Below are 27,194 nucleotides of genomic sequence, written 5' to 3'. Positions count from 1 at the left end.
TAAAATATCAATAACAAAATGAGAAAGAAAAAAGAACCCAACAGGGTTAAGTACAAAACACAATCTAAGAAAGCAACCCCCCAAATCCTTCCCCCCCCTGTACATAAATAATAAATTAACGTTAACACCCCAACTGAACACACCAGGTGTATACACCCCCTCAGACGCTTCAGTGTAAATAACATAAACAAAAAACAAAAAACATTGACCAATGTCTATCGTTCTGCCAGAACGTCTAAGAACGGTTGCCACCGCCTAAAGAACCCTTGTACCGACCCTCTCAAGGCGAATTTCACCCTCTCCAATTTAGTGAACCCTGCCATATCACTGATCCAGGTTTCCACTCTTAGGGGCCTCGCATTTTTCCACTGAAGGAGAATCCTCCGCCGGGCTACCAGGGACGCAAAGGCCAGAATTCCGGCCTCTTTCCCCTCCTGCACTCCCGGCTCCTCTGCCACCCCAAATATTGCGAGCCCCCAGCCCGGTTTGACCCTGGATCCTACCTCCCTCGACACCGTCCTCGCTACGCCCTTCCAAAATTCCTCCAGCGCTGGGCATGCCCAGAACATAGGGGTGTGATTTGCTGGGCTCCCTGAGCACCTAACACACCTGTCCTCACCCCCATAGAACCGGCTCATCCTTGTCCCGGTCATGTGTGCCCTGTGCAGCACCTTAAACTGTATGAGGCTGAGCCTCACGCACAAAGAGGAAGAGTTCACCCTCCCTAGGGCATCTGCCCACGTCCCCTCTTCGATCTCCTCTCCCAAATCCTCCTCCCACTTACTTTTCAACTCCACCACCGAGGCCTCCTCCTCCTCCTGCATCACCTGGTAAGTTTCCGAGATCTTCCCCACTCCCACCCACGCCCCCGAGAGCACTCTGTCCTGTACTGTGTGTGGCGGTAGCCGCGGGAATTCCGCCACCTGCCGCCTGGCAAACGCCCTTACCTGTAAGTACCTGAAGGTGTTCTCCGGGGGAGCCCGTACTTCTCCTCCAGCTCACCCAAGCTCGCGAACTTCCTGTCCACAAACAGGTCCCCCAACTTTCGTATCCCTGCCCTGTGCCACCCCGAAAACCCTCCACCTGTTCTTCCTGGGGTCCACGCCGAGGCCCCAACTTCCCCCCATGCCGCCTCCACTGCCCCCAAATTTTGAGGGCCGCCACCACCACCGGGCTCGTGGTATACCTCCTTGGAGGGAGCGGCAGCGGTGCCGTTGCCAGCACCCCCAGACTCGTACCCACACAGGACGTCGTCTCCAGCCTCTTCCATGCAGCCCCCAACCCTCCATCACCCACTTGCGCATTCGGCGATCGGCCGGAGAATCCCTTATTGCGACAAAATCGGGGTCGGTGTAGCTTTTACGATGCTCCACCCCCTCCAAAGCAGAGTACTCTAGGAGTACACTGCACGCCGTATCAATGGCCTCAGGACATTGCCTGAGGCCCTCCCCCCGATGTTCCGCCGCCAACAGGCCGAGTTCCTGACAGCATGGGTCTCTCCTGCTATTGTTTGTCGAGAACTGGGAGTGGCGGCTGTGGACTGAATCCACCAACGCCACAGTTGGGGGAGAGCCAATCGGGGGGCTTTGGCGAGGGCTGAGGGCACTGTCGGGGTGGTCCGGGGGTCGCGAGCCTGGCCAAAGGGGGGCACTATTTAGCAGGCCGGATCCACGCACTGTCGCTGCAGGCCGCCGCCGTGCGCTTGCATGCCCACGGACTCAGCAATTCTCTGGTTGTATCGGCAGTTAGAGCCGGGTGCTCTACGCTGCCTGCCTGCTAGTCCCCCATCAAACGGAGGATCGGTGGCTGTTTTGTGGCACGTCCCATGCTCCCATGCCAGCGTCAGGACATAGCCTAAAAATCGGAGAATCCAGCCCCCTATCTCTGAGAATCTTTTACAACAATTTCACTATTACTGACGTCAAGCTCACTGGCCTATAATTACTTGGCCTATAATTCCTTACAGCACTGTCTATTTCCAAAGTAATTATTTGGTTGTGAGGCACTTTCGGATATCTGAAGCTATGATGAGCTGCTATATAAATCCCTAAAAAGATTTTGGGGTTTGGTAAAGAGCAGACCAATTAAAATGAAACATAAATGCACTTCATGCACTGAACATACCTGCCTTGGCCAGAAATCAACGCCCATAATGTGGATGGGTGAGGTAACCGGCAGTGGAGAGCTGCTCTGCACTCCTGTGGTCTCCCACCTTTCACCTCTATATTCCCAGGCACTTTCTCCATTTAAACGGGTTTTCCATGTCCCCTCCACCCTTGTGCTATTACCAAATAGGACCCCTCCGGATCCATCTTTTGTTTCTACACTTGTTTCAGCACTACCCCATTGCTCCTTCCACCATCATCCGCTTTGCCATTTAATCTCTCCTACCCTCCACCCGATCACAGACCTTCCCTTTTGTTCTTTTCACCCCTCCCAAATTTTTCCTTTCTCTTGCTCTTGCTCACAAACTGTTAAAGATCTAACATCTTCCTATTCTGATGAAAGGTCATCAGCTGAAACGTGAACTCTGTTTCTCTCACTGCACAGACCTGCTGAGTGTTTCCAGCATCTTTCAGATTTCCAGCATTCGCAGCATTTTTACTTTTGTAACCTGTCATCCTTCATTTTGCAATCCCAAAGCAGTACGTAAAGGACACTGAGTCTCCCTTGGGAGGATAACCTTGCAACGGCTGTGGAGGGCGAGTGGATAAATGCTACTCAGAGTGTGGGGTGACTGGTTGGGACACTGAATACCAAACGGCCTGTTTCTGTGCCGTATGTAGGTCGGTGTAGTTGACAAGGGTGCCCTCTTGTGTAAGGAGTGCGATACAACGGGCCATACTCTGAACCAATCTGTCAACATTGTGCTCCTGTGAAATGGCAGATTTTATCATGTTTGAATGTAAAATGCTAGACATTCAAAAAAACAGATGGCCTATTAGTATAATGTGATTAGGTTGGGGTGATGCAGTAAACTATTGCACTTATCAACCATTTTTGTCCATGTTGTATTGAATGCAGAGAAGATTAAACAAGCTTGGAGATTTATTCAAGGCTTTATGAGTTAGGATGATGCTGTTACCCTCCATTTGACTTTGAGTTTTTTTGGTCTGAAGATTGATTTTGATTTTTTTTGTTCTTTTCCAGTTGCTACTGGCCTCAAAAGACCAAAAGACGCTCAGGGAGGAAGTTCAACCAAGAAACAAAAACGCAGTCACAAACGTTCAGGGATTAACAATAAAAAGAAGAGTCGGACAGGTGAGGCCCTTAAACTCCACTCATGTACAGCTGTTTATTCTGTTTGTGGGGATATTGTGTGTTTTCTTTTCTCTTTACAATGAACACTCCCAGCCAAAGAAGAAACCTGCTCTTCCACATTGCAACAGGTATTAAAGCAGCTCAGGATCATTCTTCCGATTGATTTCCTTCTCTTTCCCATCATCTCTCCTCCTCCTGAGCTGGCTTCTGAATTGTGACTCCCAGTGACAGAATGATTGACTCTAGCAGTTGTTCTGCTGATGAGTCTCCCAGGTTTTGGAATTCCATCCTTAAACCTCTCTGCCTCTCTACTTCTCGCTTCTCTAGCATTTTATACGCTCCCTAAAACCTACCTCTTTGACGGGTCCTAATATCTCCTTATGTGGTGCAGTAGCAGATTGTGTTTACTAACATTCCTACAAAAATGCCTTGGGAGGTTTTGCTCTTTTAAAGGTGCTATATAAATCAAGATTGATATAGTTTCTATGAGCTCAATCGAACCGAATGGGATCAATGTCCCACAGCGACCATGTTTAGCTGCGTGTTTCCTGGTGCTCACAGCGTGGGGAAACACAACACAACTCCGGTTAGATATGCGGCCTCAGCAGGCCGAGGCTACACTTAGTCCCGTTCTCTGCACTGAGGAGCCCCGCTTGTCGAAAGTCCTCAGTGCAGGGAGAGCTCGGGACACGACACCCGAACACCCTCCAAGCCCCAACTCACGTATAAGGGGGTCCTCGGGCACCCTGCACACCCATCCCCACCCCACCCACACAAGGCACACCCGGTTTGATCCCCACTGTGCAGAAAATGCCAGCTAAGCACCTTGGCCCTGGCAGTGCCCCTACCAGCTGGCAGTGCCATCTAGGTACCTTGGCAGTGCCAGGCTGGCACCGAAAGTGCCAGGGTGCCACCCTGCCCAGGGAGCAAGCACTTTGGGGCCTCCGAACCCCTGAGAGACCCCCACGAGTACCGTTCCATCTGGTCCCTGTTTGCGGAAACCCAGTACCGAACGGCACTCGCCAGAGGTCTCCAAGGCAAAGATGATCGATCCCAACACCTTGGTTACCTCAGAGAACTGCATATTAGAGTGAGACTGATTTGCGAAAAAGTGATCCCGCCCTTGAAACCAGGCCAGCAGCACGGTTCAATTCCTGTACCAGCCTTCCTGAACGGGCGCATGAATGTGGCGACTAGGGGCTTTTCACAGTAACTTCATTTGAAGCCTACTTGTGACAATAAGCGCTTTTCATTTCATTTCATTTCAATGGCGGGCTTCACGCTGCGTCGCGTTAGATCTCACGAGGCATGGCGAGCCGGGTAGATCCCGAGAGCAGGGTCTACCGGCATTTACCAGTCACGATGTGGCACGGCAAGATGCTTTTCGGGTGCAGGGTGGCCGCTAGATCGCGCCCAATGTCTTAAAATTACACTGCATTCACATTCTTAACTGTAAAAAAGCACAATGGTATACTTGGAGTGATTTTCTCTTCCCTTAACTTCCTTCAGTGACGATATCCGCTCCGAGAATACACTGCCATTTTATTGTTGCCTGAGGATCATTGAATGGTTACAGCACAGAAGTCTATTTGGCACACTGAGCCCATGTCAGCCCTCTGCAAGTGCAATTTAGCTAGTTCCAATCCCCTGTTAATTTTTTATCTTCAGATGCTTTTGCATTACCAATTTGAATTGTGATTGAATCTGCCTCAACCATACTTTCAGGCAGTGCGTTCCAGATCGCAACCACTCACTGTATCAAATACGTTTTACGTCTTGTTGCCTTTGACTCGATTGCCAATCGCTTAGAATCAGTGTCCTCTGGTTCTTGACCCATTCGCCAATGAGAATATTTCCTTCCCATCTACTCTGTAAAGACCCTTTGTGATTTTGAACACCTCTTAATCTTTTCTCCTCTAGGGGGGACAACTGCAACTTTTCCAATCTATCCACAGAGGAGTCCGCCCAGAAATCATTTCTGCACCCTCTCTAATGCCTTCACATCCTTCCTAAAGTGTGGTGCCCAGAATTGGATCCTCCATTTGAGACCAGTGTTTTATACAGGTTCATGATAAATCCCTTTTCTACTTGATGGTGCAACTAATAAAGCCCTGGATCCTGTCTGTCTTTTTAACCACTTTCACATCTGCCCTGTCACCGTCAGCAATTTGTGGGCATATATGCCCAGGGCCCTCTTACCTGCACCGTTTTTGGATTTGTACTCTTTATATAGTATTGCCTCTCCTTATTTCCTGCCATAACGTATCACCTCGCACATCTTGGCATTAAATTTCTTCTGTCGCGTGTCCGTCCAATCCACCAGCCTATCTGTCCTCCTTAAGTCATTATTCTCTTCACAGTTCAATATACTTTGAATTGTATCAGCACAAGAGTTTAACCAGAGTTGGAACGATTGACCTTGCTATTTCCATATCAATTCTTGTGCATTTCCCAGGATCAAGGCCATTCAGCCCATCGTGCCTGTAGCAGTTCTTTGGCAAAGCTTTTTTTAAAATAAATTTAGAGTTTGTTATGGGCCAGGGTTTAGAGAACCCCAAAGTGTATCATGGAGTTCACCTGACCCGCAACTTTTAATAGATTGTGGTATGGGGAGCACACGGCCCACTCTACAGGTGTGGTACAGCAGAAATGGAAAAGTATTTTTTAAAGCAAAACAATGTTTATTCTATGAATTTAAGTTAACCTTTTTAAAACATACAGTGAACATCTTAGCAACCATTAATTCAAATACAACCCCCAAAGAATACAACACTAAGTAATGCTTAATAACTTCCCAAACAACATCCAGAAGACAAAAGAAACACCTTTAAACAGAAGCACATTAGGTTTACATTCACTACTGAGAGCATTTATAATTCTGAATCCACCAAATGAACAAGAGATAGTCTTTTGATGGCAGAGAGAAACAGCAGTACACCTGCTTGGTCTGGCTTCAGCTCCAACAATGAAAACGAAACTAAAACACACCCTGCAGCAAACAGCCTAAAACGAAAGTAAGAAGCTGACAGACAGCCCAGCTCCACCCACACTCTGACATCACTGATAAACACCCATTTGTTAAAGGTACATCTCTTAAGTATCCATTTCTTCAAGGTACTCTCACATGACAGGTACCCAATTCATTTTTTCCAATTAAGGGCAATTTAGCGTGGCCAATCCACCTACCCTGCACATCTTCTGGGTTGTGGGGACAAAACCCACACAACCACGGGGAGAATGTGCAAACTCCATACGGACAATGACCCAGAGCCGGAATCGAATCTGGCACCTTGGCGCCGTGAGGCAGCAGGGCTAACCCACTGTGCCACCGTGCTGCCCTTTCTTTGGTAAAGCTGAGCAATTTGTTCCAATTGCTCTTTCGCTATAAGACCCCCCCGCCCCCAGGGTGACAAGCTAACTCTTCCGCCCTATTTTATCTTCCCCCTCCTCCTCTGGGTTTGGGCTGTAAGGGTTAATTCCCATGGGGATTCATGTTCTTTTGATACAATGCATTGGGGTACAAACACAGACAATCGCATACTCAATAGCTCCAATTTAACTGAGGCATTCCAGTACCAAATTCCAGTGTGTGTTTCCAAAAGAGCATTTATAATTGCCGTTGTTGCTTTTAATAAATTTCCGTCTCCCATTTACAGAGTCAGAGTGTTGTTGCATGCTGCCAGTTGCCCGATATCATGGCCCAGTGGCCATTGTGTATCAGCTTTAGCACTAGGCTCTGCCAGTTGTTATGTTTTCATAGCAAATCCAGATGTTTGGGCCCCCATGCACCCCGAGGCACTTTCAGTGGGAGGGTGGCAGGATGGGGGGCTGCATATAGAGATCAGATGGGGAAACTCCTGTCTTACTTTAATTATTATTTCCTTCACCTACAACCTGAAACATGCGTAGTGGCCTGTGCCTACTCCACCATTCAGTTAGATCATGGCTTATCATCTACCTCAATGCCACTTTCCCACATCATCCCCATATCCCTTGATGTCATTAGTATCCAGAAATCTATTGATTTCTGTCTTTAAAACGCTCGATCATCACGCTTCACAGCCCCCTGGGTAGAGAATCAAAAGATTCACCACTTTCTAAGTGAAGAAATTCCTCCTCATCTCTGTCTTAAATGACCTACTCCTTAGTCTGAGATTTTGTCCCCCAATTTTAGACTCAACACCCAGGGGAATCTGCCGATCCACGTCCACCCTGTCACACTCTGTAAGAATTTTATAAGTTTCAATGGGACCAGCTCTCATTCTTCAAAACTCTAGAGAATACAGGCCTAGTTTCCGCAATCTGTCTCCCAGGGATTAGTCAGGTGAACATTGGTTGCACACAGGGAGGCGGTGGCGTAGTGGGATTGTCGCTGGACTAGTAATCCAAAGATCATGGCAGATGGTGAAATTTGAATTCAATAAAAATCTGGAATTAAAAGTCTAAAGGTGACCATGAAACCATGGTCGATTGTTGTAAAAACCCACCTGGTTCTCTAATGTCCTTGCCTGGCCTACATGTGACTCCAGATCTACATGCAATGTGGTTGACTCTTAAATGCCCTCCGGAATGGGCAATAAATGCCAGCGACTCCCCACATCCCATGGACGAATAAAAAAAACCTCCCTCTATGTCAAGTATATACTTCCTTAGATAAGTAGACTAAAACTGCACAATACTCCAGGTGCAGTCTCACCGGGGCTCTGCACAGTTGCAGTATGACATATTTATTCCTGAACTCAAATCCCTACGTGATGAAGGCCAACATACCATTTGCCTTCCTGATTGCTTGCTGCACCTGTTGCTTTTAGTGACTGGTGAACAAGGACACCCAAGTCCCTTTGGACATCAACATTTCCCAACCTCTCACCATTTAAGAAATGTTTGTTTTGCCAAAGTGGATAACTTCACACACTTATTCACATTATATTTCACCTGCCAAGGTCTTGCTCATTCACCTAGCTGTGCAAGGTCCCTTGAAGCCTCCTTGCATCATCCTCCACACAATTTACATTCTCACTTAGTTCTGTGTCATCGGCAAATTTTAAAAGATTACATTTGGTTCCCAAATCAAAATCATTGACATAGATTGTGAACAGCTGTGGCCCCAGCATTGACACTGCGGTGCCCCACTAGTAAGAGCCTGCCATCCTGAGAATGACCCATTTATTCCTACACTCAACTTTCTCTCTGGCACCGTTCACACTGTCTTCCAGCTGACACTCAACTGCACGCCTGACTCTCTCTACCTTTATTCTAGGTTCAAGGCCCTCTCCAGGGACTTGAACACTGTCCAAGCCAACATTCCCAGTAGTTTTTTTTGGTTAAATATTTTTATAGAATTGTACATTTGTACACTATTCAGCAGGTGATTGAGACAGTTATTATGTACATTGTACATTTTTTCTTTCTTCGGCCCCCTCTTCTTTTCTGTTATTCGGACTCCGTCTTGGGCCCTTTCTTCCGCCGTAGATGTTGTAGTCTATCTTTCGAATTGTATTTATTGTTGTTGTCCCTATGGCTTTGTGGGGAACCTCTGGCCCCGTCTTTACTCTTTCCCATGGTACCTTCCTGACATTTCCCTGGGTTCTTCACTTGCTGCCCCCTCCCCTTGTTACTGTCTGCTTTGTGTGGTCCTGTTGGCTCCCACTGGTCTCTTCACCCCCCCCCGCCTCCTCCCTTCCTATCTGCTATTAGTCTCGAATAAGTCTTGGAACAGACTGATGAATAGCACCCCCCGCTTTGTGGAAGCTCTTGTCCCACCCTCAGATGGTGTATTTGATATTCTCCAGATGGAAAAGTTCCAACAGGTCTGCCAGCCAGTCCGCAGCTGTGGGTGGTGCTGCTGATCGCCAGCCAAGCGGGATTCTCTGGTGGGCCATGAAGGAAGAAAAAGCAAGGGCATCAACCCTCTTCCCCATATGAAGTTCTGGCTGGTCCGGCACCCCAAAGACTGCCACTCTCGGACACAGCTCCACCTTCACTCCACAACCTTGGACATCACTGTGAAGAAGGCAGTCCGGAACCCGACAAGTCTGGGGCAGGCCCAGCACATGTGGGTGTGGTTGGCTGGGCCTCCCTGGCACCGTTCACACTGTCTTCCACCTCTGGGGAGTATCTGCTCATTCGGGTTCTGGTCAGGTGCGCTCTGTGCACCACTTTAAACTGCATGAGGCTTAGCCTTGCACAGGAGGAGGTGGCGTTGGCCCTACTTAGTGTTTCGCTCCAGAGTCCCCACCCTACCTCCATCCCTATTTCATCTTCCCATTTGTTTTGTTCTATCTAGTGGTGTTCTCGCCCTTTCTAAAAGTCATTCCCTTTTTCCATACTGTCCGCGTCCAACAGTTCCTCCAGCATTGTCTCTCAGGGCCCTAGGGTATCTCGTCGTCTCCTTGCGGAGAAGGTTTTTGATTTGTAAATGTTGGGGCTCCTGTCCGTTCGTTAGCTCCAGTCTCTCCGTCAGCTCGCCCAAGGTTGTAAGTCTATCCCCAGTGTAGAAGTCCCTAATCACTAGTGCCCCCTGTCCTGTCTCCATCTCTTAACGGTGGTGTCTAGCATGGCTGGTGGGAATTTGTGGTTACCGCAGATGAGGGCCATGGTGGACACCTCGATTAAGTTGAATTCTTGTCTCATCTGCTTCCAAGTTTTTAGCGTTGCTACCACCACGGCTGGACGTGTACTTTGCCAGAGGGGATGGGAGCGCTGTTGTGGCTAGGACTCGGAGCGTCGTTCCCATGCAGGAGGACTCTTCCATTTTCACCCATTGCTTGCTCGGCTCTCTTACCCTTCCCCCTCACTCTCTCGGCTGTGGTTGCTCAGTGGTACTATTGCAAGTTTGGAAGGGCCAGGCCGTGCATGCTCCTTCTCTAGTGCAGTGTAGTCTTGGGGACTCTCTGATTCTTCCCCTCCCCAAACAAATGCCATAATCATTTTATCTATTTGGAAAAAGGCCTTGGGGATGAAGATTGGTATGGATCTAAACAGGAAGAGGAACCTTGGCAGTACGTTCACCTTGATCATCTGCACCCTCCCTGCCAGGAAAAGCCCATCTGTAGGTCTTTTTTAACTTCCTCTGCCAGACTGGTCAGATTCCACTTGTGGATCCGTGTCCAGTCGTGGGCTGTCTGAGTCCCCAGTTAGCAGAATTTGCTTTGGGCTAGTTTAAATGGTAGACCCACCAGCTCCGTCCCTCCCCTGTTCAAGTTCACCGGGAATACCTCACCTTTGCCCAGGTTGAGTTTGGAGCCCGAGAAGGCCCCAAACTCTTCCAGGAGTTTCATGATTTCTTTCAAGCCATTTTGCGGGTCCGAGATGTTAGGAACAGTTCATCCGCATAGAGTGAGACTCTGTGCTCTCTGCCTCCTCTTCGGATGTCCTTCCAGCCTCTCACGTCCAGCAGGGCGATCGTCAGGGGTTCAATTGCCAGAGCGAACAAGAGCGGGGACAACGGGCATCCCTGCCTTGTGCCTCTGTGCAACTGGAAGTATTCGGATCTGGTAGTGTTGGTCCGAAAACTCGCCTTGGGGGCGTTGTACAGGAATTTCACCCACGAGGTGAACCCCATCCCGAGCCCAAACTGCTCCAGTACCTCTGTGAGGTACTTCCATTCGACTCTGTCAAAGGCATTTTCTGCATCCAGGGAGACAATCACCTCTAGTGCTCTCTCCTGGATGGGGTCAGTATCACATTCAGCAGCCGTCTGATGTTAGCAGTTAACTGCCTACCCTTGACAAAGCATGTCTGGCCCTCTTCAACCACCTCTGCTTCGCAGTTTTCCAGTCTCTTGGCCAGGACTTTCGCATCTACTTTAAGCAGCGAAATGGGTCTGTACGATCCACATTCCATCGGGTCTTTGTCTTTTTTGAGTATCAGCAATATGGTGGCCTGTGTAGTGTAGGCAGCAAAGTGCCCCTTGCTAGTGAGTCTGCGAACATCTCCTGTGGGCATGAGGCAAGAGCTGGTGCAAATCTTTTATAGAGGTCCGCCAGGAACCCGTCAGGTCCCGGAGCCTTTCCCACCTACATGGAGCTGATTCTCTCCATGACCTCCCCAGTCTTAATTGTGCTTCTAGCTCCCTCCGTCTATTGACCCACGACTGGCATGTTCAGTCCGTCGAGGAACTGTTTCATCCTCCCGTCCCCTTCAGGGGCTCGGCGATGTACAATCCCTGGTAGAAGGCCTCAAATTCTTGGTTGACCTTTTTTTGGTTCAGTTACCAGTCCACCTCTGGTGTCCTTTACCTGGGCTATTTGCCTTGTGCCTGCCTGCCTGCTTTCTCAGCTGGTGAGCCAGCAGGCGGCCAGCCTTTTCTCCGTGCTCATAAAAGGTCCCCCATGCCTAGCGGGGTTGGTGCACTGCTTTCCTGGTGGATAGCAGGCTAAAGTCCACCTGTAGCTCTTTCCTCTCCGCCAGAAGCTCTATGGGCGGGGCCTCGGAGTATCGACCTCCAGGATGGAGACGATCAGTTGCTGCCTAGCCATCCTCTCTTCCCTGTACCTATGTGCTTTGTGGGCTATAATCTCTCCCCTAATCACCGCCTTCAGTGCCTCCCAGAACATTGAAGGTGAGACTTCCCCATTCTGGTGTTAGTGGTGCACTCACCTATGGCCTGTCATGTTTTCTGGCAGAAGACCTTATCGGCCAAGAGGTCCGTGTCCAACCTCCACATGGGCCTTGGGTATGGCCCGTCTCCAACCTCACATCCATATAATGTGGAGCATGGTCGGAGATGACTATCGCGGAGTATTCCGTTCTTCCTATTTCTGGAAGCACCGATTCCTCACTACAAAGAAGTCGATATGGGTATATGCCTTGTACTGGTGAGAAGACCGAGAATCCCCTCTCACCGGAATGTAGGAACTGCCATGGGTCCACCACCCCCATCTGCTCCATGAATGCTCCCAGTTCCCTAGCCATGCCTGTCTTTTTCCCTGTTCTGGGATTTGAGCGGTCCGTCAATCGGTACACAGTTAAACCACGCCCCCCCCCATATCAGTCGATGTGTGGCGATGTCCGGGATTTCCACCATGGTCTTCTTTTGAAATTCATGTCATCCCAGTTAGGTGGGTACTAGGACTACCAGTGCCCCGTCTAGGGCACCACTGACCATAACGTAGCTTTGACAAAGGGGCATTTTGACTCGAAATGTTAGGTAGCTTTGACAAAGGGTCATCTGGACTCAACATTAGCTCTTTTCTCTCCTTACAGATGCAGCCAGATCTGCTGAAATTTTCCAGCATTTTCTCTTTTGGTTGCAGTTCTTTTTCCCTTTTTCCTCCTCTGCTTCGTCCTCAACGCTGCCTTGTCTGCCCCTTGTCCAGACCATTCGTCTGTACCAACTCGACCGCCTCTGCCGAGGTGTTGAAATAATGTTCCTAGTTTTCGAACGTGACCCAGAGCCTGGCTGGGAACACCATTCCAAATTCCGCTTTTATACAGGACTGATTTCACCTGCTTGACCTCGGCCCTGTGCGTTGCCAGGTCTGCCCCAATGTCCTGATTGACTCGTATTCTATGTCCTTCTTAGCTGCTCGCCTTTGTCTGCCTTGCCTACCACAGGATCGTCTCCTGTTAGCGATGTAATTTGGCAATTATTGCTCTTGGCTGTTCCCCCGCCTTGGGCTTCGGTCAGAGCGATCTGTGTGCCCTGTCGATCTCTGGTGGTTTGGGGAAACTGTCCCTCCCGACTAGGTAGTCAAGCATCTGAGCCACATAGTCCGTCGGGTCCCTACCCTCGATCCCGTCTGGCAGGCCCACGATGCGGATATCTTTGGTCGAGACTAATTCACCTGGTCCTCAACCTTCCCCTTCTGGCTCCCCTAGGTTGCCACAATCTTCTAATTTTGGCCACCAGAACGACAATCTTGTCACTCTGGCCCCTCAATGCCTTTTCCAGCTCTAGAATCGCCTTCTCCTGAGCTTCCAGTTTCTTCCCCATTCCATCTATCACCGTCTGCATGGTGACCAATGCCTCTGTCACTGCCACCTTGACTGCCCACCTTGATCTCCACTTAAATCGCCGCTCTCATCGCCATCAATTCCTTCATCAGGAATATCTTCCATCCATCTCCGGGGTGGAGGTGGCGTTGGTCAGGTCGTCGGTCTCCCTCTCCTCTGGATGGCCGGGGATCTCGTGGGTCCGCCAACTCTCACCCGCTGGTCTTGGCCTTTTCCTCTGCTTCTATCTTCTCTGTGGCCTCTCGAGCTCCCATTCGCTGGCACGTTGTACCTATTCTCTCCCTTTCTTATTTGTGGGTGAAATAAGTCCAATTTTTCAGGCTCATTTTGATTAAAAGTGCCTATTTGGTTGTATTCTGGAGGAGAGCCACCTGATGTGCGACTACTCAGCACATCACCAACACCGGAAGTCCCAACATTCCCAATAGTGAGGAGGTGCTGCACTGTTGGAGGTGTCATCTTTCAGATGCGGTGTTAAATGAGACCCTGCCTGTCATCAGATGGATATGAAGATTCCCACAGTCATTATTTTGAAGAAGAGCAAAGGAGTTCTCCCTAGTGAACTTTCCAATATTTATCCCTCAATTAACATCACTGAAATAGAAATGATTTGGTCGTTGTCACATTGCTGTTTCCTGGATCTTGCTGTGTGCAAATTAGCTGCTTATTTCTTTGATTAAACTTCAAAAATACTTTTTTTTTTTAAAAATTATTTTTATTAAAGGTTTTCATAAAATATCAACAACAAAATGAGAAAGAAAAAAGAACCCAACAGGGTTAAGTACAAAACACAATCTAAAAAAGCAACCCCTCAAACCCCTCCCCCCTGTACATAAATAATAAATTAACATTAACACCCCGACTTAACACAACAGGTGTATACACCCCCTCAGACCCTCCAGTGTAAATAACATAAACAAATTAAAGTAACCCCCCCTGAGCTGCTGCTGCCATTGACCAATGTCAATCCTTCTGCCAGAAAGTCTAAGAACGGTTGCCACCGCCTAAAGAACCCTTGTACCGACCCTCTCAAGGCGAATTTCACCCTCTCCAATTTAATGAACCCTGCCATATCGCTGATCCAGGATTCCACGCTTGGTGGCCTCTCATCTTTCCACAGAAGGAGAATCCTTTGCCGGGCTACCAGGGACGCAAAGGCCAGAATTCCGGCCTCTTTCGCCCCCTGCACTCCCGGCTCCCCTAAATATTGCGAGCCCCCAGCCCGGTTTGACCCTGGATCCTACCACCCTCGACACCGTCCTCGCTATACCCTTCCAACATTCCTCCAGCGCTGGGCATGCCCAGAACATGTGGGTGTGATTTGCTGGGCTCCCTGAGCACCTAACACACCTGTCCTCACCCCCAAAGGACTGGCTCATCCTTGTCCCAGTCATTTGTGCCCTGTGCAGCACCTTAAACTGTATGAGGCTGAGCCTCGCGCACAAAGAGGAAGAGTTCACCCTCCCTAGGGCATCTGCCCACGTCCCCTCTTCGATCTCCTCTCCCAACTCCTCCTCCAACTTACCTTTGAACTCCACCACCGGGGCCTCCTCTTCCTCCTGCATCACCTGGTAAGTTTCCGAGAGCTTCCCAACTCTTCTCCCCTCCCCCCCCCCCCCCCCCCCGAGAGCACCCTGTCCTGTACTGTGTGGCAGTAGCCGCGGGAATTCCACCACCTGCCATCTGGCAAACGCCCTTACCTGTATGTACCTGAAGGTGTTCCCCGGGGGGAGGCCGTACTTCTCCTCCAGCTCACCCAAGCACGCGAACTTCCCGTCCACAAACAGGTCCCCCAACTTTCGTATCCCTGCCCTGTGCCATCCCGAAAACCCTCCACCTGTTCTTCCTGGGGCGAACCGGTGGTTCCCCCGTAATGGGGTCCACGCCGAGGCCCCAACTTCCCCCCTATGCCGCCTCCACTGCCCCCAAATTCTGAGGGCCGCCACCGGGCTCGTGGTATACGCTTGGGAGCGGCAGCGGTGCCGTTGCCAGCGCCCCCAGACTCGTACCCACACAGGACGCCGTCTCCAGCCTCTGCCATGCAGCCCCCTCCCCCTCCATCACCCACTTACGCACCATCGTCACATTGGCGGCCCAGTAGTACCCACAGAGGTTGGGCAGCCCCCCCCTATCTACTCCGCTCCAGGAACACCCTTCTCACCCTCTGAGTCCCTCGCGCCCACCCAAACCCCATTATACTCCTGTTAACCCGCCTGAAAAAAGCCTTCGGGATAAACACGGGGAGGCACTGGAACAGGAACAAAAACCTTGGGAGCACCGTCATTTTGATTGACTGCACCCTACCCGCCAAGGACAGTGGCAACGCATCCCACCTCTTGAACCCCTCCTCCATTTGCTCCACCAGCCTCGTGAAATTAAGTCTATGCAGGGTCCCCCAGCTCCTGGCCACCTGGACCCCCAAATATCTGAAGCTCCTCTCCGTCCTTTTTAGTGGGAGCTCGCCAATCCCCTCTCCTGGTCCCCTAGCTGAACTACGAACAGCTCACTCTTCCCCATATTGAGCTTGTACCCCGATAATTCCCTAAGGATCCTCATTACCTCTGGCATTCCTCCCACCGGGTCCACCACATACAGCAGCAGGTCGTCCGCATAAAGCGACACCCTATGCTCCTCCCCACCCCGCACCAACCCCCTCCAGTTCCTCGACTCTCTCAGTGCCATAGCCAGGGGTTCAATCGCCAGTGCGAAGAGCAGGGGGGACCCCTGTCTCGTCCCTCGGTGCAACCGAAAGTACTCGGACCTCCTCCTATTTGTGGCCACACTTGCCATCGTGACCTCATACAACAGCCTAACCCACCTAACAAACCCCTCCCCAAACCCGAACCTCTTCAGCACCTCCCACAGGTACCCCCACTCTACCCTATCGAAGGCTTTCTCAGCGCCCATCGCCACCACTATCTCCGCCTCCCCCTCCCTCGCCGGCATCATGATAACATTCAAAAGCCTCCGCACATTCGCGTTCAACTGCCTCCCCTTCACAAACCCTGTCTGGTCTTCATGGATCTGCGGCACACAATCCTCAATCCTCGTGGCTAAGACCTTCGCCAGCACCTTGGCATCTACATTTAGCAAGGAAATCGGTCTGTAAGACCTACATTGCAGGGGATCCTTGTCCTACTTCAGGATCAAGGAGATCAGTGCCCGGGACATCGTCGGGGGTAAAGCCCCCCCCTCCCTTGCCTCATTAAAGGTCCTAACAGCGGGCCCAACAGGTCCATATATTTTTTATAGAACTCGACCGAGAAACCGTCTGGTCCCGGTACCTTCTCCGCCTGCATGCTTCCTATCCCTTTGATCAGCTCCTCCAGCCCAATCGGGGCCCCCAATCACGCCACCAGTCCCTCTTCCACTTTTGGAAACCTCAATTGGTCCAGGAAACGGCCCATCCCTCCCTCCTCCCGTGGGGGCTCGGATCGGTACAATTCCTCGTAAAAGTCCCTGAAGACCCCGTTGATGCCAACCCCACTCCGCACCACGCTCCCTCCCCTGTCCTTAATTCCCGATCTCCCTAGCTGCGTCCCGCTTCCGAAGCTGATGCGCCAGCATCCGGCTTGCCTTTTCCCCATACTCGTAGACCGCTCCGTGGGCCTTCCTCCACTGCACCTCCGCCTTCCTGGTGGTCACCAGGTCGAATTCGGCCTGGAGGCTGCGCCTCTTCCTCAACAATCCTTCCTCAGGCTTTTCCGCATACCTCCTGTCTACCCTCCCCATCTCCCCCACCAGCCTCTCCCTCTCTCCCCGCTCCCTCCGCTCCTTGTGGGCCCTAATGGAGATCAGCTCTCACCACCGCCTTCAGTGCCTCCCATACCATCCCCACTCGGACCTCCCCGTTGTCGTTGGTCTCCAAGTACCTCTCTATACTTCCTTGGACCCGCTCGCTCACCTCCTCGTCCGCCAACAGCCCCACCTCCAAGCGTCACAGCGGGTGCTGGTCCCTCTCCTCCCCCATCTCCAAGTGCACCCAATGCGGGGCGTGGTCCGAAATGGCTATTGCCGAATACTCGGTATCCTCTCTCTCGCTATCAGTGCCCTACTCAAAATGAAAAAGTCGATTTGGGAATAAGCCTTATGGACATGTGAGAAGAATGAAAATTCCCTTGCCCCCGGCCTTCCAAATCTCCAAGGGTCCACCCCTCCCATTTGGTCCATAAATCCCCTCAGCATTCTAGCCGCCGCCGGCTTTCTACCCGTCCTGGACCTGGAGCGATCCAGTGCCGGATCCAGCACCGTGTTAAAGTCTCCCCCTATTATCAGGCCTCCCACTTCCAAGTCTGGGATCCGACCCAACATATGCCGCATAAAAACCCGCATCGTCCCAGTTTGGAGCATACACATTGACCAGTGCCACCCTCTCTCCCTGCAACTTACCACTTACCATTATGTACCTACTGCCATTATCTGCCACAATGCTCGACGCCTCGAATGGCACCTTCTTTCCCACCAACATCGCCACCCCTCGGTTTTTGGCCTCTAGCCCCGAGTGAAACACCTGACCTACCCACCCTTTCCTCGGTCTTACCTGGTCTGCCACCTTCAGGTGTGTCTCCTGGAGCTGTTGCTAACTTTGCCTTAGTTTAATTGCTCTGTTTTATCACCTTTGCTCTTGAGTCGCCAGGTATCTTTATGATACCGCCACGTGGTTCAAGTCCGAGTAATGATCAATAATCCAATACACCGATTAGTAAGATTTAAATCAAAGCACGTTTATTATACACAGTAATCACTACTCATGCATAAATTCTACGTCTAAGCTACTTATCTAACTAACAGGCCTATACTTAACTTGGAACTGGCCCACCAGGTCAGGGAAACAAATGACCTTTCGTTCGGGTTCTGAGCCTGCGGGATTCAAAGTTGGTACGGATTGGTAGCTAGGAGCACCTATCTAGTAGCGAGCGTTGAAGTAAGACTTACAGGTTCGGTCGGCTGCTGAAGAGTGACAAGAGCTGGAAGCGAGCTGAAGAAGAAGAGCTGGAAGAGAGAGCGCCTTGAACTTGGGGCTCAATTCTTATAGTCCCCAGGGGCTTCCCGCCTTTCGGGGCGGACCCTGTACCTGGTCCCAGGTGATTGGACTTTGTCCCAATCGCTTGGTTCGATTTTTTCCAATGCTGGAGCGGTTCCCTGATCGATGGCCGGTCTTGTGGTGGTCGTTCACCTCCTTTTGTGTCGGCTTCTGCTGGCGCCGAAGAGTCTGGTTTTGCTTTGTGTGTCTAAATGTTGCTCATTGTTCCCGGGGATTGCTCATTAATATGCAGATGGCTGGTGTTTTGTTATGCTGATGGTTGCTGGTATCGATCTTGTCTGGCCTTTCCAGAGGTAAATACACAGCCAACCGGCAGCTGCTCGTTTTTGTCCTGTTGGCTGACTTTCCCATCAGCCTTTGCAGTTCGCCATTTTAAATCGGGAGTTGGCCATTTTAAGTGACTACAGAGCATAACCACATCCGCCTTGAGCCCCTTCGGGTGCGCGAACACGCGGGCCCGCTTAACCGGCCCATTCAGTCCCCTTACATTCCAGGTTATCAGCCGGATCAGGGGGCTACCCGCCCCCCTCCCCCGCCGACTAGCCATGACCCCCCCTCCTCGGCCAGCCACGCGCCCACACCCGGCCTGTTCCCCACAGCGGCATACCCCCGCCCCGGCCCCGCCTCTCCCCCCAGTCTTCGGCGCGGGAAAAAAGCCCATGCTCTCCACCTACCAGGCCCGCCACCAACCAAAACAGTGCCCAACCCGCCCCATCCACCCTCCCCAACCCAAAAGAGAAAAACACTGAGAAAAAGAAACCCAAAACAATGCAAAGGCCCCCCCCCCGGAACATAAAATAGGCATAACATATCCACCGCAGTTCCCAATCGCCCATCCCGACCCTCAGTCTGTGTCCAGCTTCTTGCCCTGAACAAAGGCCCACGCCTCTTCCGGAGACTCAAAATAATGGTGCCGGTCCTTGTAGGTAACCCACAGTCGCGCCAGCTGCAACATGCCAAACTTCACCCCCTTCCTGTGCAGCACCGCCTTCACTCAATTGTACCCGGCCCTCCTCTTCGCCACCTCCGCACTCCAGTCCTGATATATCCGAACCTCCGTGTTCTCCCACCTGCTGCTCCTCTCCTTCTTGGCCCACCTGAGCACACACTCCCGATCGACGAACCGATGGAACCCCACCAGCACCGCTCGCGGAGGCTCGTTAGCCTTGGGCCTCCTCGCCAACACTCTATGGGCACCTTCCAGCTCCAGGGGCCCCTGGAAGGACCCCGCTCCCATCAGCGAGTTCAACATGGTGACCACATAGGCCCTCACGTCCAGCCCCTCCGGGAGGCCCAGAATCCGCAGATTCTTCCGCCTCGACCGATTCTCCATCCCCTCAAATCGCTCCTGCCATTTCTTGTGGAGCACCTCGTGCGCCTCCACCTTTACCGCCAGGCCTAAGATCTCGTCCTGATTGTCAGAGATCTTTTGTCGAGCCTCTCGGATCGCCACCCCCTGGGCCGTCTGTGTCTCCAGCAGCTTATCAATAGAAGCCTTCATCGCCTCTAGCAGATCCGTTTTAATCTCTCTGAGGCAGCGCTGGATACCCTCCTGTTGCCTCCACGCTGCCTGGTTTCCGCCCGCCGCCATTTTGTCCTTCTTCCCTCCCTTCTTCGGGTCCACCACCACCATTTTTGTTGCCCCGCTCCTAGTTAAAGCCATATACTGACGGGGAGCTGTTATTAACTCCTTCCCACACCGGAAAAAGTGCTGTTGGGGGCCCTGAAAAGAGCCCAAATGTCCATTTTTGCGGGAGCCGCCGAATGTGCGACTTAGCTCCGCATAGCCGCAACCGGAAGTCTCGAGAGGGAATCCTCTTGGCAGTGTTTGCCCTTCCCCCGCCTGCATGCTGGAAGAGGTTTTTGTCTTTCCTGGAGCTACAGCCAAATCTTTTACTGTTTCTGCCGGGTCTGGTAACCAAGAGACATACCATTCCTGGGGGACACTGTCGGGGGAATGTTGCAGTCTTCTTCCCACACTGGGAAATGTCGAAAAAATTCCGTTGGGGGCCCCGTAAAGAGCCCAAAAGTCCATTCCAAGCGGGAGCTGCCGAACATGCGACTTAGCTCTGCATAGCCGCACCCGGAAGTCAACTTCAAAAATACTTAATTGATTGTAGAGTCCTGCGGTCATGAAAAATGTTGTAAAATACAAGTCTTTTTTTCTTCCGATGCAGCCAATAGCAGCGATAGTGAAGAGATGTCTGGGGGTGAAAATCCAGTTAAATCAGTACAAGTGAAAAAGAGTTCCTCCATGGTACCACCAGGCATTAATTCTCTGCCAGGGAACATGTCTACTGTCAAAGTACTGGCTCCTGGAAAGTCTCCTAGGAATGGAGAGAAAGATTCTGCACAGGAGCACAGCAGCAGGTCATCCAGAACCTATAAATGGAGTATTCAGATGGGTGAGTTTGTCCCCATTTGACAAAATGTTTTCTGTTATATAATAAGGTGGAAAATCCAGGTTGGCGGTTTACATTTCCCAAGGGAAACTGAACTTTCTACCCTTCCTTCCCTCCCAAAAACTGTAACTCTCATCAGGTCTGCTATTGCAGGAACTCTCACCTCCTCCAATCCCAAGAGCCTGGAGGTGAGTACCCGAGGCCCACTCTGCTTCGTCCTAGCAGACAGAGATGGGAACTTGGGCCTGCGGCATCCAGTGGGGCATAATGGTCGAGCATTGCTCCACCACCCCCTCCATATTTTACCAGTCATTTTGGTTAGATTATGAATCAAGCTAACAACTTGTCCAGCCACAAATGGGTCTACATTGTGGACACAATCCATCTGCTGAATCTGAAACCAGTGAAGGCATGAGACACTTCCTGTGCTGCTCACCATACAAGGGAAGACGGTTTGATAGTACAAAACCTTGGGTAATTACAGGAATGGAGTAAGCTGGAATATCTTTCATAACCCTACATATTGAGGTATATGGATAAATCTCCTGCAGTAACTTATACAAGGGCAGCACGGTAACATAGTGGTTAACACAGTTGCTTCACAGCTGGAGGGTCCCAGGTTCGATTCCCGGCTGGGTCACATTCTGTGCGGAGTCTGCACGTTCTCCCCGTGGGTGCATGGGTTTCCTCCGGGTGCACACAGTCCAAAGATGTGCAGGTTAGGTGGACTGGCCATGATAAATTGCTCTTAGTGTCCAAAAAGGTTAAGTGGGGGTTACTGGGTTATGGGGATAAGGTAGATATGTCGGCTCTTTGTAAGGGTCGGCACAGACTCGATGGGCTGAATGGCCTGCTTCTGCACTGTAAATTCTATGATACCAAGTGTTGGTCTCCTGGAGCTGCATGCAGTCATATTGTCCACATGCAATAATGCAATTGTGTGTCAGTCACAAGCAGAGAGAAATATAAAAAGAGAGGAACTGCAAATGTTAAGGAGATACAAAACACTTAAAGTAAATAGACACAATTATTACTTTCAGTGCAGATTCCAAAGGATATGGACCATATACAGTAAATTTTCCATTGCATGGATATAAGATGTTAATAAGAGATTTTTATGAGCAACACCCCTGACCATTGTGTAGACTGCACATCAGCAGGTATACTTTTGGAAAATGGGCTCTCCCTTGATTTGTGTGACTTCTATCCCAGTAGGACTTTATTTCTAATAGAAACGCACCTTTTGAGTCAGTGCAAATTTGTTCTTGCTTTCCAGTTTATCTGAACAAAATATGTGAACAAAAAATTTGGCACAATCTTTATTTTTCAAATGCTGTTCACTGTTCTGATAAATTGCTATTTCCATTCAATTGTTTTCAATCCGTTTTGAATTCTGGCTTCTTTCTATGTCTCCCTCGATCTCCATCTCTTCAGTAGCCTGTCAACTCAGATTTAAAGTTCCAGGTGTTTGCACCATAGTACTGTGCTGAGCAACTGGGTTTTGAAGACTCGTATTCACTCAAGACAACCTCTCCAAACAGGGTGCTGCTGACCCCAACAATTAGGCTTGCCTCTGAAAAGGGGATGTTGATGCAGGTTGGACTTTGTTGCCATGAGCTGTCAACAGTGATGACTGTGATCCACCCAAACCCCATCCTCTTCCTGATCATTCATAGAATCATAGAATTTACAGTGCAGAAGGAGGCTCATCAAGTATAAACCGGCCCTTGTAAAGAGCACCCTACTGAAGCCCACACCTCCACCCTATCCCGGTAACCCAGTAGCCCCACCTAACCTTTTTTGGACGCTAAGGGGCAATCCATCTAACCAGAACATCTTTGAACTGTGGGGGAAACCGGAGCACCCAGAGGAAACCCACGCAGACATAGGGAGAACGTGCAGACACTGCACAGACAGTGACCCAAGCCGGGAATCTAACCTGGGACCCTGGAGCTGTGAAGCAACAGTGCTAACCACTGTGCTGCCAACATCGGCTCCCAGTCTGGTAAAGTTTCGATTTTAAAATTCTCAATTTTGTTTTCAACACTCCATGGCTTTGCCTCTCCCTATCCCTGTAATCTCCAGTGCTCCTCCAATTTTGATATTTCATGCATTGGGCGGCAGGGTAGCACAGTGGTTAGCACAGCCACTTCACAGCACCAAGGTCCCAGGTTCAATTCCCGGCCTTTCTCTGCATTTACGACACTCCTCATTGATTGCAAATTGTGCATGATAATGCTCCTGTGGAGCATCTTGGGATGCTTTTAACTACATTAAAGGTGTTGCATAAATGTAAGTTGTTGTTGAGAGGTTGAAGTACATTAAGACGTTCAAACAAAACATGCTACAAGCAAGTGGAGCTTGATGAGATCATCCAATTATCAGTCATTGTTTTAAAAACTCTGCTTTATAGCTGATGTTGAAAATATGAACGGTGTGGAACGCATTGCTTTCCTTCAAGAGAAGCTGCAGGAAGTCCGGCGACATTACCTCTCCCTAAAATCAGAGGTGGCCTCCATCGACAGAAGAAGAAAGCGCATGAAAAAGAAGGACCGCGATAGTAAGTTCACCACTACGTTTGCATTCTTATGCATGTTAAAAAAATTTGTTCTGTTATTCCACTGGCATCGATTGATTTGAAAGTGCACTTGTTACCCCCCTCTTCTTCCTCCTGCTGAAAACCTACCTTTTTGACCAAGCTGTTTGACATGTCTCCTATTATTTCATGTGACACTGTGTTAAATGTTGTCCGATTATGCTCCTGTGAGATGCTTTACTGTGTTAAAGACATTGGCCAGAATTCTCCTTGGCCCCCTTACCGGCGTGTTTGATGGCGGGCACAGTGGGAGAATATGGTGAAAGGGCCAGAAATCGGTTTCATGCCAGCGTGACTTTACAGTGATCTTCTGCTGATGCCTGACACGCGGGTTGGAGAACTGACCAGACGCTGGCATGAACCTTATTAGCATCCTGTTAATAGGATGCAATTGAAGGCCCAACCATTCCCACGCCAGATTCTCTGCCGTGCCGGTGGGAAAAAGCGCATGAAACACGTTCATATAACGGGGTGCACAGGTGTCAGGAATTATCTGAACAATGCCTGGGGCTTCCTCCGGAAACCAACAAACAGCCAAAACAGCCTTACACACCCTCCAAAATTCACCCCCTCACACTACCCGTGTTGGGTGTCTTTTCAATATGGCCGGCAGACTGCACACCATCCAAGCCCGCCCCACCACTGAATATGGCATGAAACACCTGGATGCATAATTAATTAGGTTGGGGGAGAATGATATGGCATGTTTTCCTGATAGTTGCTGCAGCGTTCCACTCCATGTACCCGTCCTCGCCACAACACTTGGTCTAGAAATGGGAGAATTCCACCAATTGTATAAATTTAACTTGTTGTTGCTAATAGAATCACAGAAATGATAGCACTGAAAGAAAACATTTGACCCATATTACCTGCGCTAGAACTAGCTCTTTATTGAGAGCTGCGTGATCCCCCATGGTTACAGTAAACTCCAAAGAATAACGAAGCCAGAAGCGGAAATGGGAACACTGGGAGATGGCCCCAAGGATTGCCAGCGAGAGGGAACTGGATCTCTGTGTGCCCTAGTGAGGATCAGTGAAACAGGGACCTGATAAGGGAGAAAAAAAATTTACATTGCTCATCTGTTTCTTAGTGATGTTGGTAGAGAGATGGGTATTGGCCAGGACACCAGAGATTACTCCTCTGCTCTTCAAAAATAGTACTGTGAAATCCTTCCATCCACCCACTGGCAGAGGGAACCTCTGTTTAACATCTCATCCAAAAGACAGCACCTTGAGTAGTGCAGCGCTCCCTCAACATTTCCTGGGGTTGTCTACCCTCTCGAGCATGTACAAGATCCCGGAACTAATTCTGTCCTGTATTTATCCTTCTACCAACACTACTGAAACAGATTGTCTGGCCATTAACACAATGCCTGTTTATAGGAGCTGGATGTGTACAAATTGGCTACTGTGTTTCCTACATTACATCAATCATCAATGACTAGAGAAGTACTTCCTTGGCTGCAAAACATTTTGTGATGTCCTGAGCTCATAAAGGGCATGGTATAAATGCAACTATTTTCATTCCAGCTGATGTTTTTAATTTCATTTGGAAATTTTCCCAACCGTTTCATTTTTCTCTTTTTTTGTTATCCACAGCAAATGCCTCTGTGACAACAGCCTCTTCTTCTTCCTCACCTTCATCCAGCTCCATCACAGCTGCTGTCATGCTAACACTGGCTGACCCATCCGTATCCAACTCGTCACAGAATGGGCTGTCGGTGGAATGTAGGTGATGAAAGGACCTCCCAACGCACAGTGCACTTAAACGGCTCCCGGGGCTACTTGTATTTTAATTTTTATTATTATTTTAATTATTTTTTTTTAAAAAGAGACGCTGGATAGAGGCACAAAGAAAAAATATGAAATGGAAAAAAAACAATTCAGCTAGCATTATACTCCACAAGAAAAACTACTTCTCAGCAAAACTAACGTAGCACTTAAGTGCACTTTCATGAAGATGAAGAAGTACAATGAAGTGTTCTGTCGGAGCAATAACCAATTGCAGTCTGTCTGGGAATCGTGCAACTGTTGATGGGTGGGCCTTACCATTATTATTTTTATTTGGGGGGTGGTTGAGGGGGGGAGGGAGGAGAGGAGGAGGGGCAGAAAGGGTCTTCCGCCTCTATATGTTCCTTGCCTGAAGATTTTGTACGTGGCGCACCATTTCACTGGGCAGATTTTAACCAGCTCCGGCAGCGTACTTGTGGGCTTGAACCTTTTCCCTCCCCTTTTCCATTTGAAGGCGGACCATTTGACGATCTCTAGTGTTGATTTAGTTCTCTTTTATCGCACAAGCTTGCTGTTTCTTAAATGAATTTTAATGTTTTTAAACAACAACAAAAAAAAGAGATTGCTTGCAGCATTATTTTGTGTAACACAAGCACAGGTAATTCAAAGACTACAGCGGGCAGTGAGTGCTGGAACAGAGTGCTTTTGGCATCGGCCTTCAATGTGTAACCAAAATGCATACGAGATTCCTTCCTGATTACTGCCTTGTGTTTACAGGTTCGGATCTAGGGGAAAGGTTACTGTGAGTTTTCCCTGACGTGTTAAGTTGGAGAGGAAACCTATTTTGTCATTTTTATATAAAGTCATTGATATTTTTTCTTTAATTTTGATACAGAACATTTCGTCAAAAAAAGAGAGAAAATAGCTAACAAAACCTGTAAAAAAAAAAAACCTTTAAAAACAATCTGTGTAAAATGAACATTGTACTTGCCAGCCTAAAAGATATATTTATTCTAGGGAAATAATGACAAGTTCTATTTTTGTGGGGGTTTTCTTTCTTCCTTGTAAATTAAAGGAGATTTTTTTTTTCCTGAAAGCATATAAAATAAATTGGTTTCCAATGCTCCGTTTTATGATTAGTGAGGCAGGTCAGAAGCAGCCTTCAGTCACATCCAGGCTGTGTGGCGACTGCCAACCCGTGCCCTTTTGAGATCTGCTGTGATTGTTGAGGTGGCATTGGTGGATTTGAAATCAAGATACACAGTACACGGCCACGCCCTGGAATAAACAGAACAAAACCTTTTGCCCAGATTTTTATGTTGTATGTAACAATGAGTCTGTTATTTGTCCGATACATGTGATTCCCATTACTTTTTCTAAAGCCTTTTGTATATTTAGAACACCCCATCCCCCACCCCTCCCTTGAAATTGTATTTAAAGAGCAGTGCTGTTGATGCACTGCATGTCTCTGTACAGAGTGTTTCACTGTTTTTATGGTAATTTTGGTGTATCTCGATTCAAAGTTAGCATGTTGCTTTCTATCTTTTTTAAAAGGTATCAAAAAGTGTGAGAGAGGGTGCACGTCTCTTCACAAGAGCTGCCAGATGGTTTTATGTTTGTAGCTGTTGAGTTTCATTCGCCTCTCAATTAACACAAGATCTTTGTAGGAAAAACCTATTTGTTTGGTCTGTGTAGCTTGTGCTCTTTAAAATAATTTTTGACAATGGTTACAGAAAATTTTGACCCTGTACATGACTGTGGGACCTTTGTTTGACAGCTCAATGTACTTTAAAAAGAACTTATTGAAAGTTATATAATATTTATTAGATTCCAAACAAGGTTGGAAATTATGTAATTTATTGTAAAGAAAAAAGTAAGCAAATTCAAAGGCTTCCATTTGAAATAAAATGCCATAGTTTGTGAACATGTTTTCTTTCCAGCACACCAAAACTTTTTTGTTTTAGCTCAATAAATGTGTTGAGTAAATGGGTTTTAATAGTTACCATGTCACTGTTTGGCTTGTACAACTGTTCCCACAATTTATTCAGGGAGGGTGTCACTGAAACAAGCATCACAATTCCTACTCCCATCTCCAACATTCCTGCCCAGTCAAACAGCCTTTACTCCCTCGCGGTCCATTTGTAGTATATCCATAAAGTATTCAAAGAATATGGAGGGAAAATTTAAAATTAATTTTCCTCTCA

The 27,194-nt window shown here is 49.0% G+C and overlaps 1 protein-coding gene across 2 annotated transcripts in view; it reads left to right on the top strand.

Annotated features, from left to right (window-relative positions):
- Positions 1-26,980, top strand: part of arid4b (AT-rich interaction domain 4B) — a 285,409-nt gene extending 258,429 nt beyond the window's left edge. For both annotated transcript variants that reach the window (XM_072498497.1, XM_072498496.1), the window contains 4 exons: positions 3,151-3,261; positions 20,440-20,667; positions 23,078-23,224; positions 24,859-26,980. In XM_072498497.1, coding sequence (XP_072354598.1) covers positions 3,151-3,261; positions 20,440-20,667; positions 23,078-23,224; positions 24,859-24,995 — 623 coding nt within the window. In that variant the 3' untranslated portion in view covers positions 24,996-26,980. The remainder of the gene's footprint in view (positions 1-3,150; positions 3,262-20,439; positions 20,668-23,077; positions 23,225-24,858) is intronic.
- The last annotated feature ends 214 nt before the right edge of the window (positions 26,981-27,194 follow it).

Source organism: Scyliorhinus torazame, chromosome 4 (assembly GCF_047496885.1).
Source record: "Scyliorhinus torazame isolate Kashiwa2021f chromosome 4, sScyTor2.1, whole genome shotgun sequence".
NCBI classification, from domain to species: Eukaryota; Metazoa; Chordata; class Chondrichthyes; order Carcharhiniformes; family Scyliorhinidae; genus Scyliorhinus; species Scyliorhinus torazame.
This window is presented reverse-complemented; position numbering and strand designations above follow the sequence as displayed.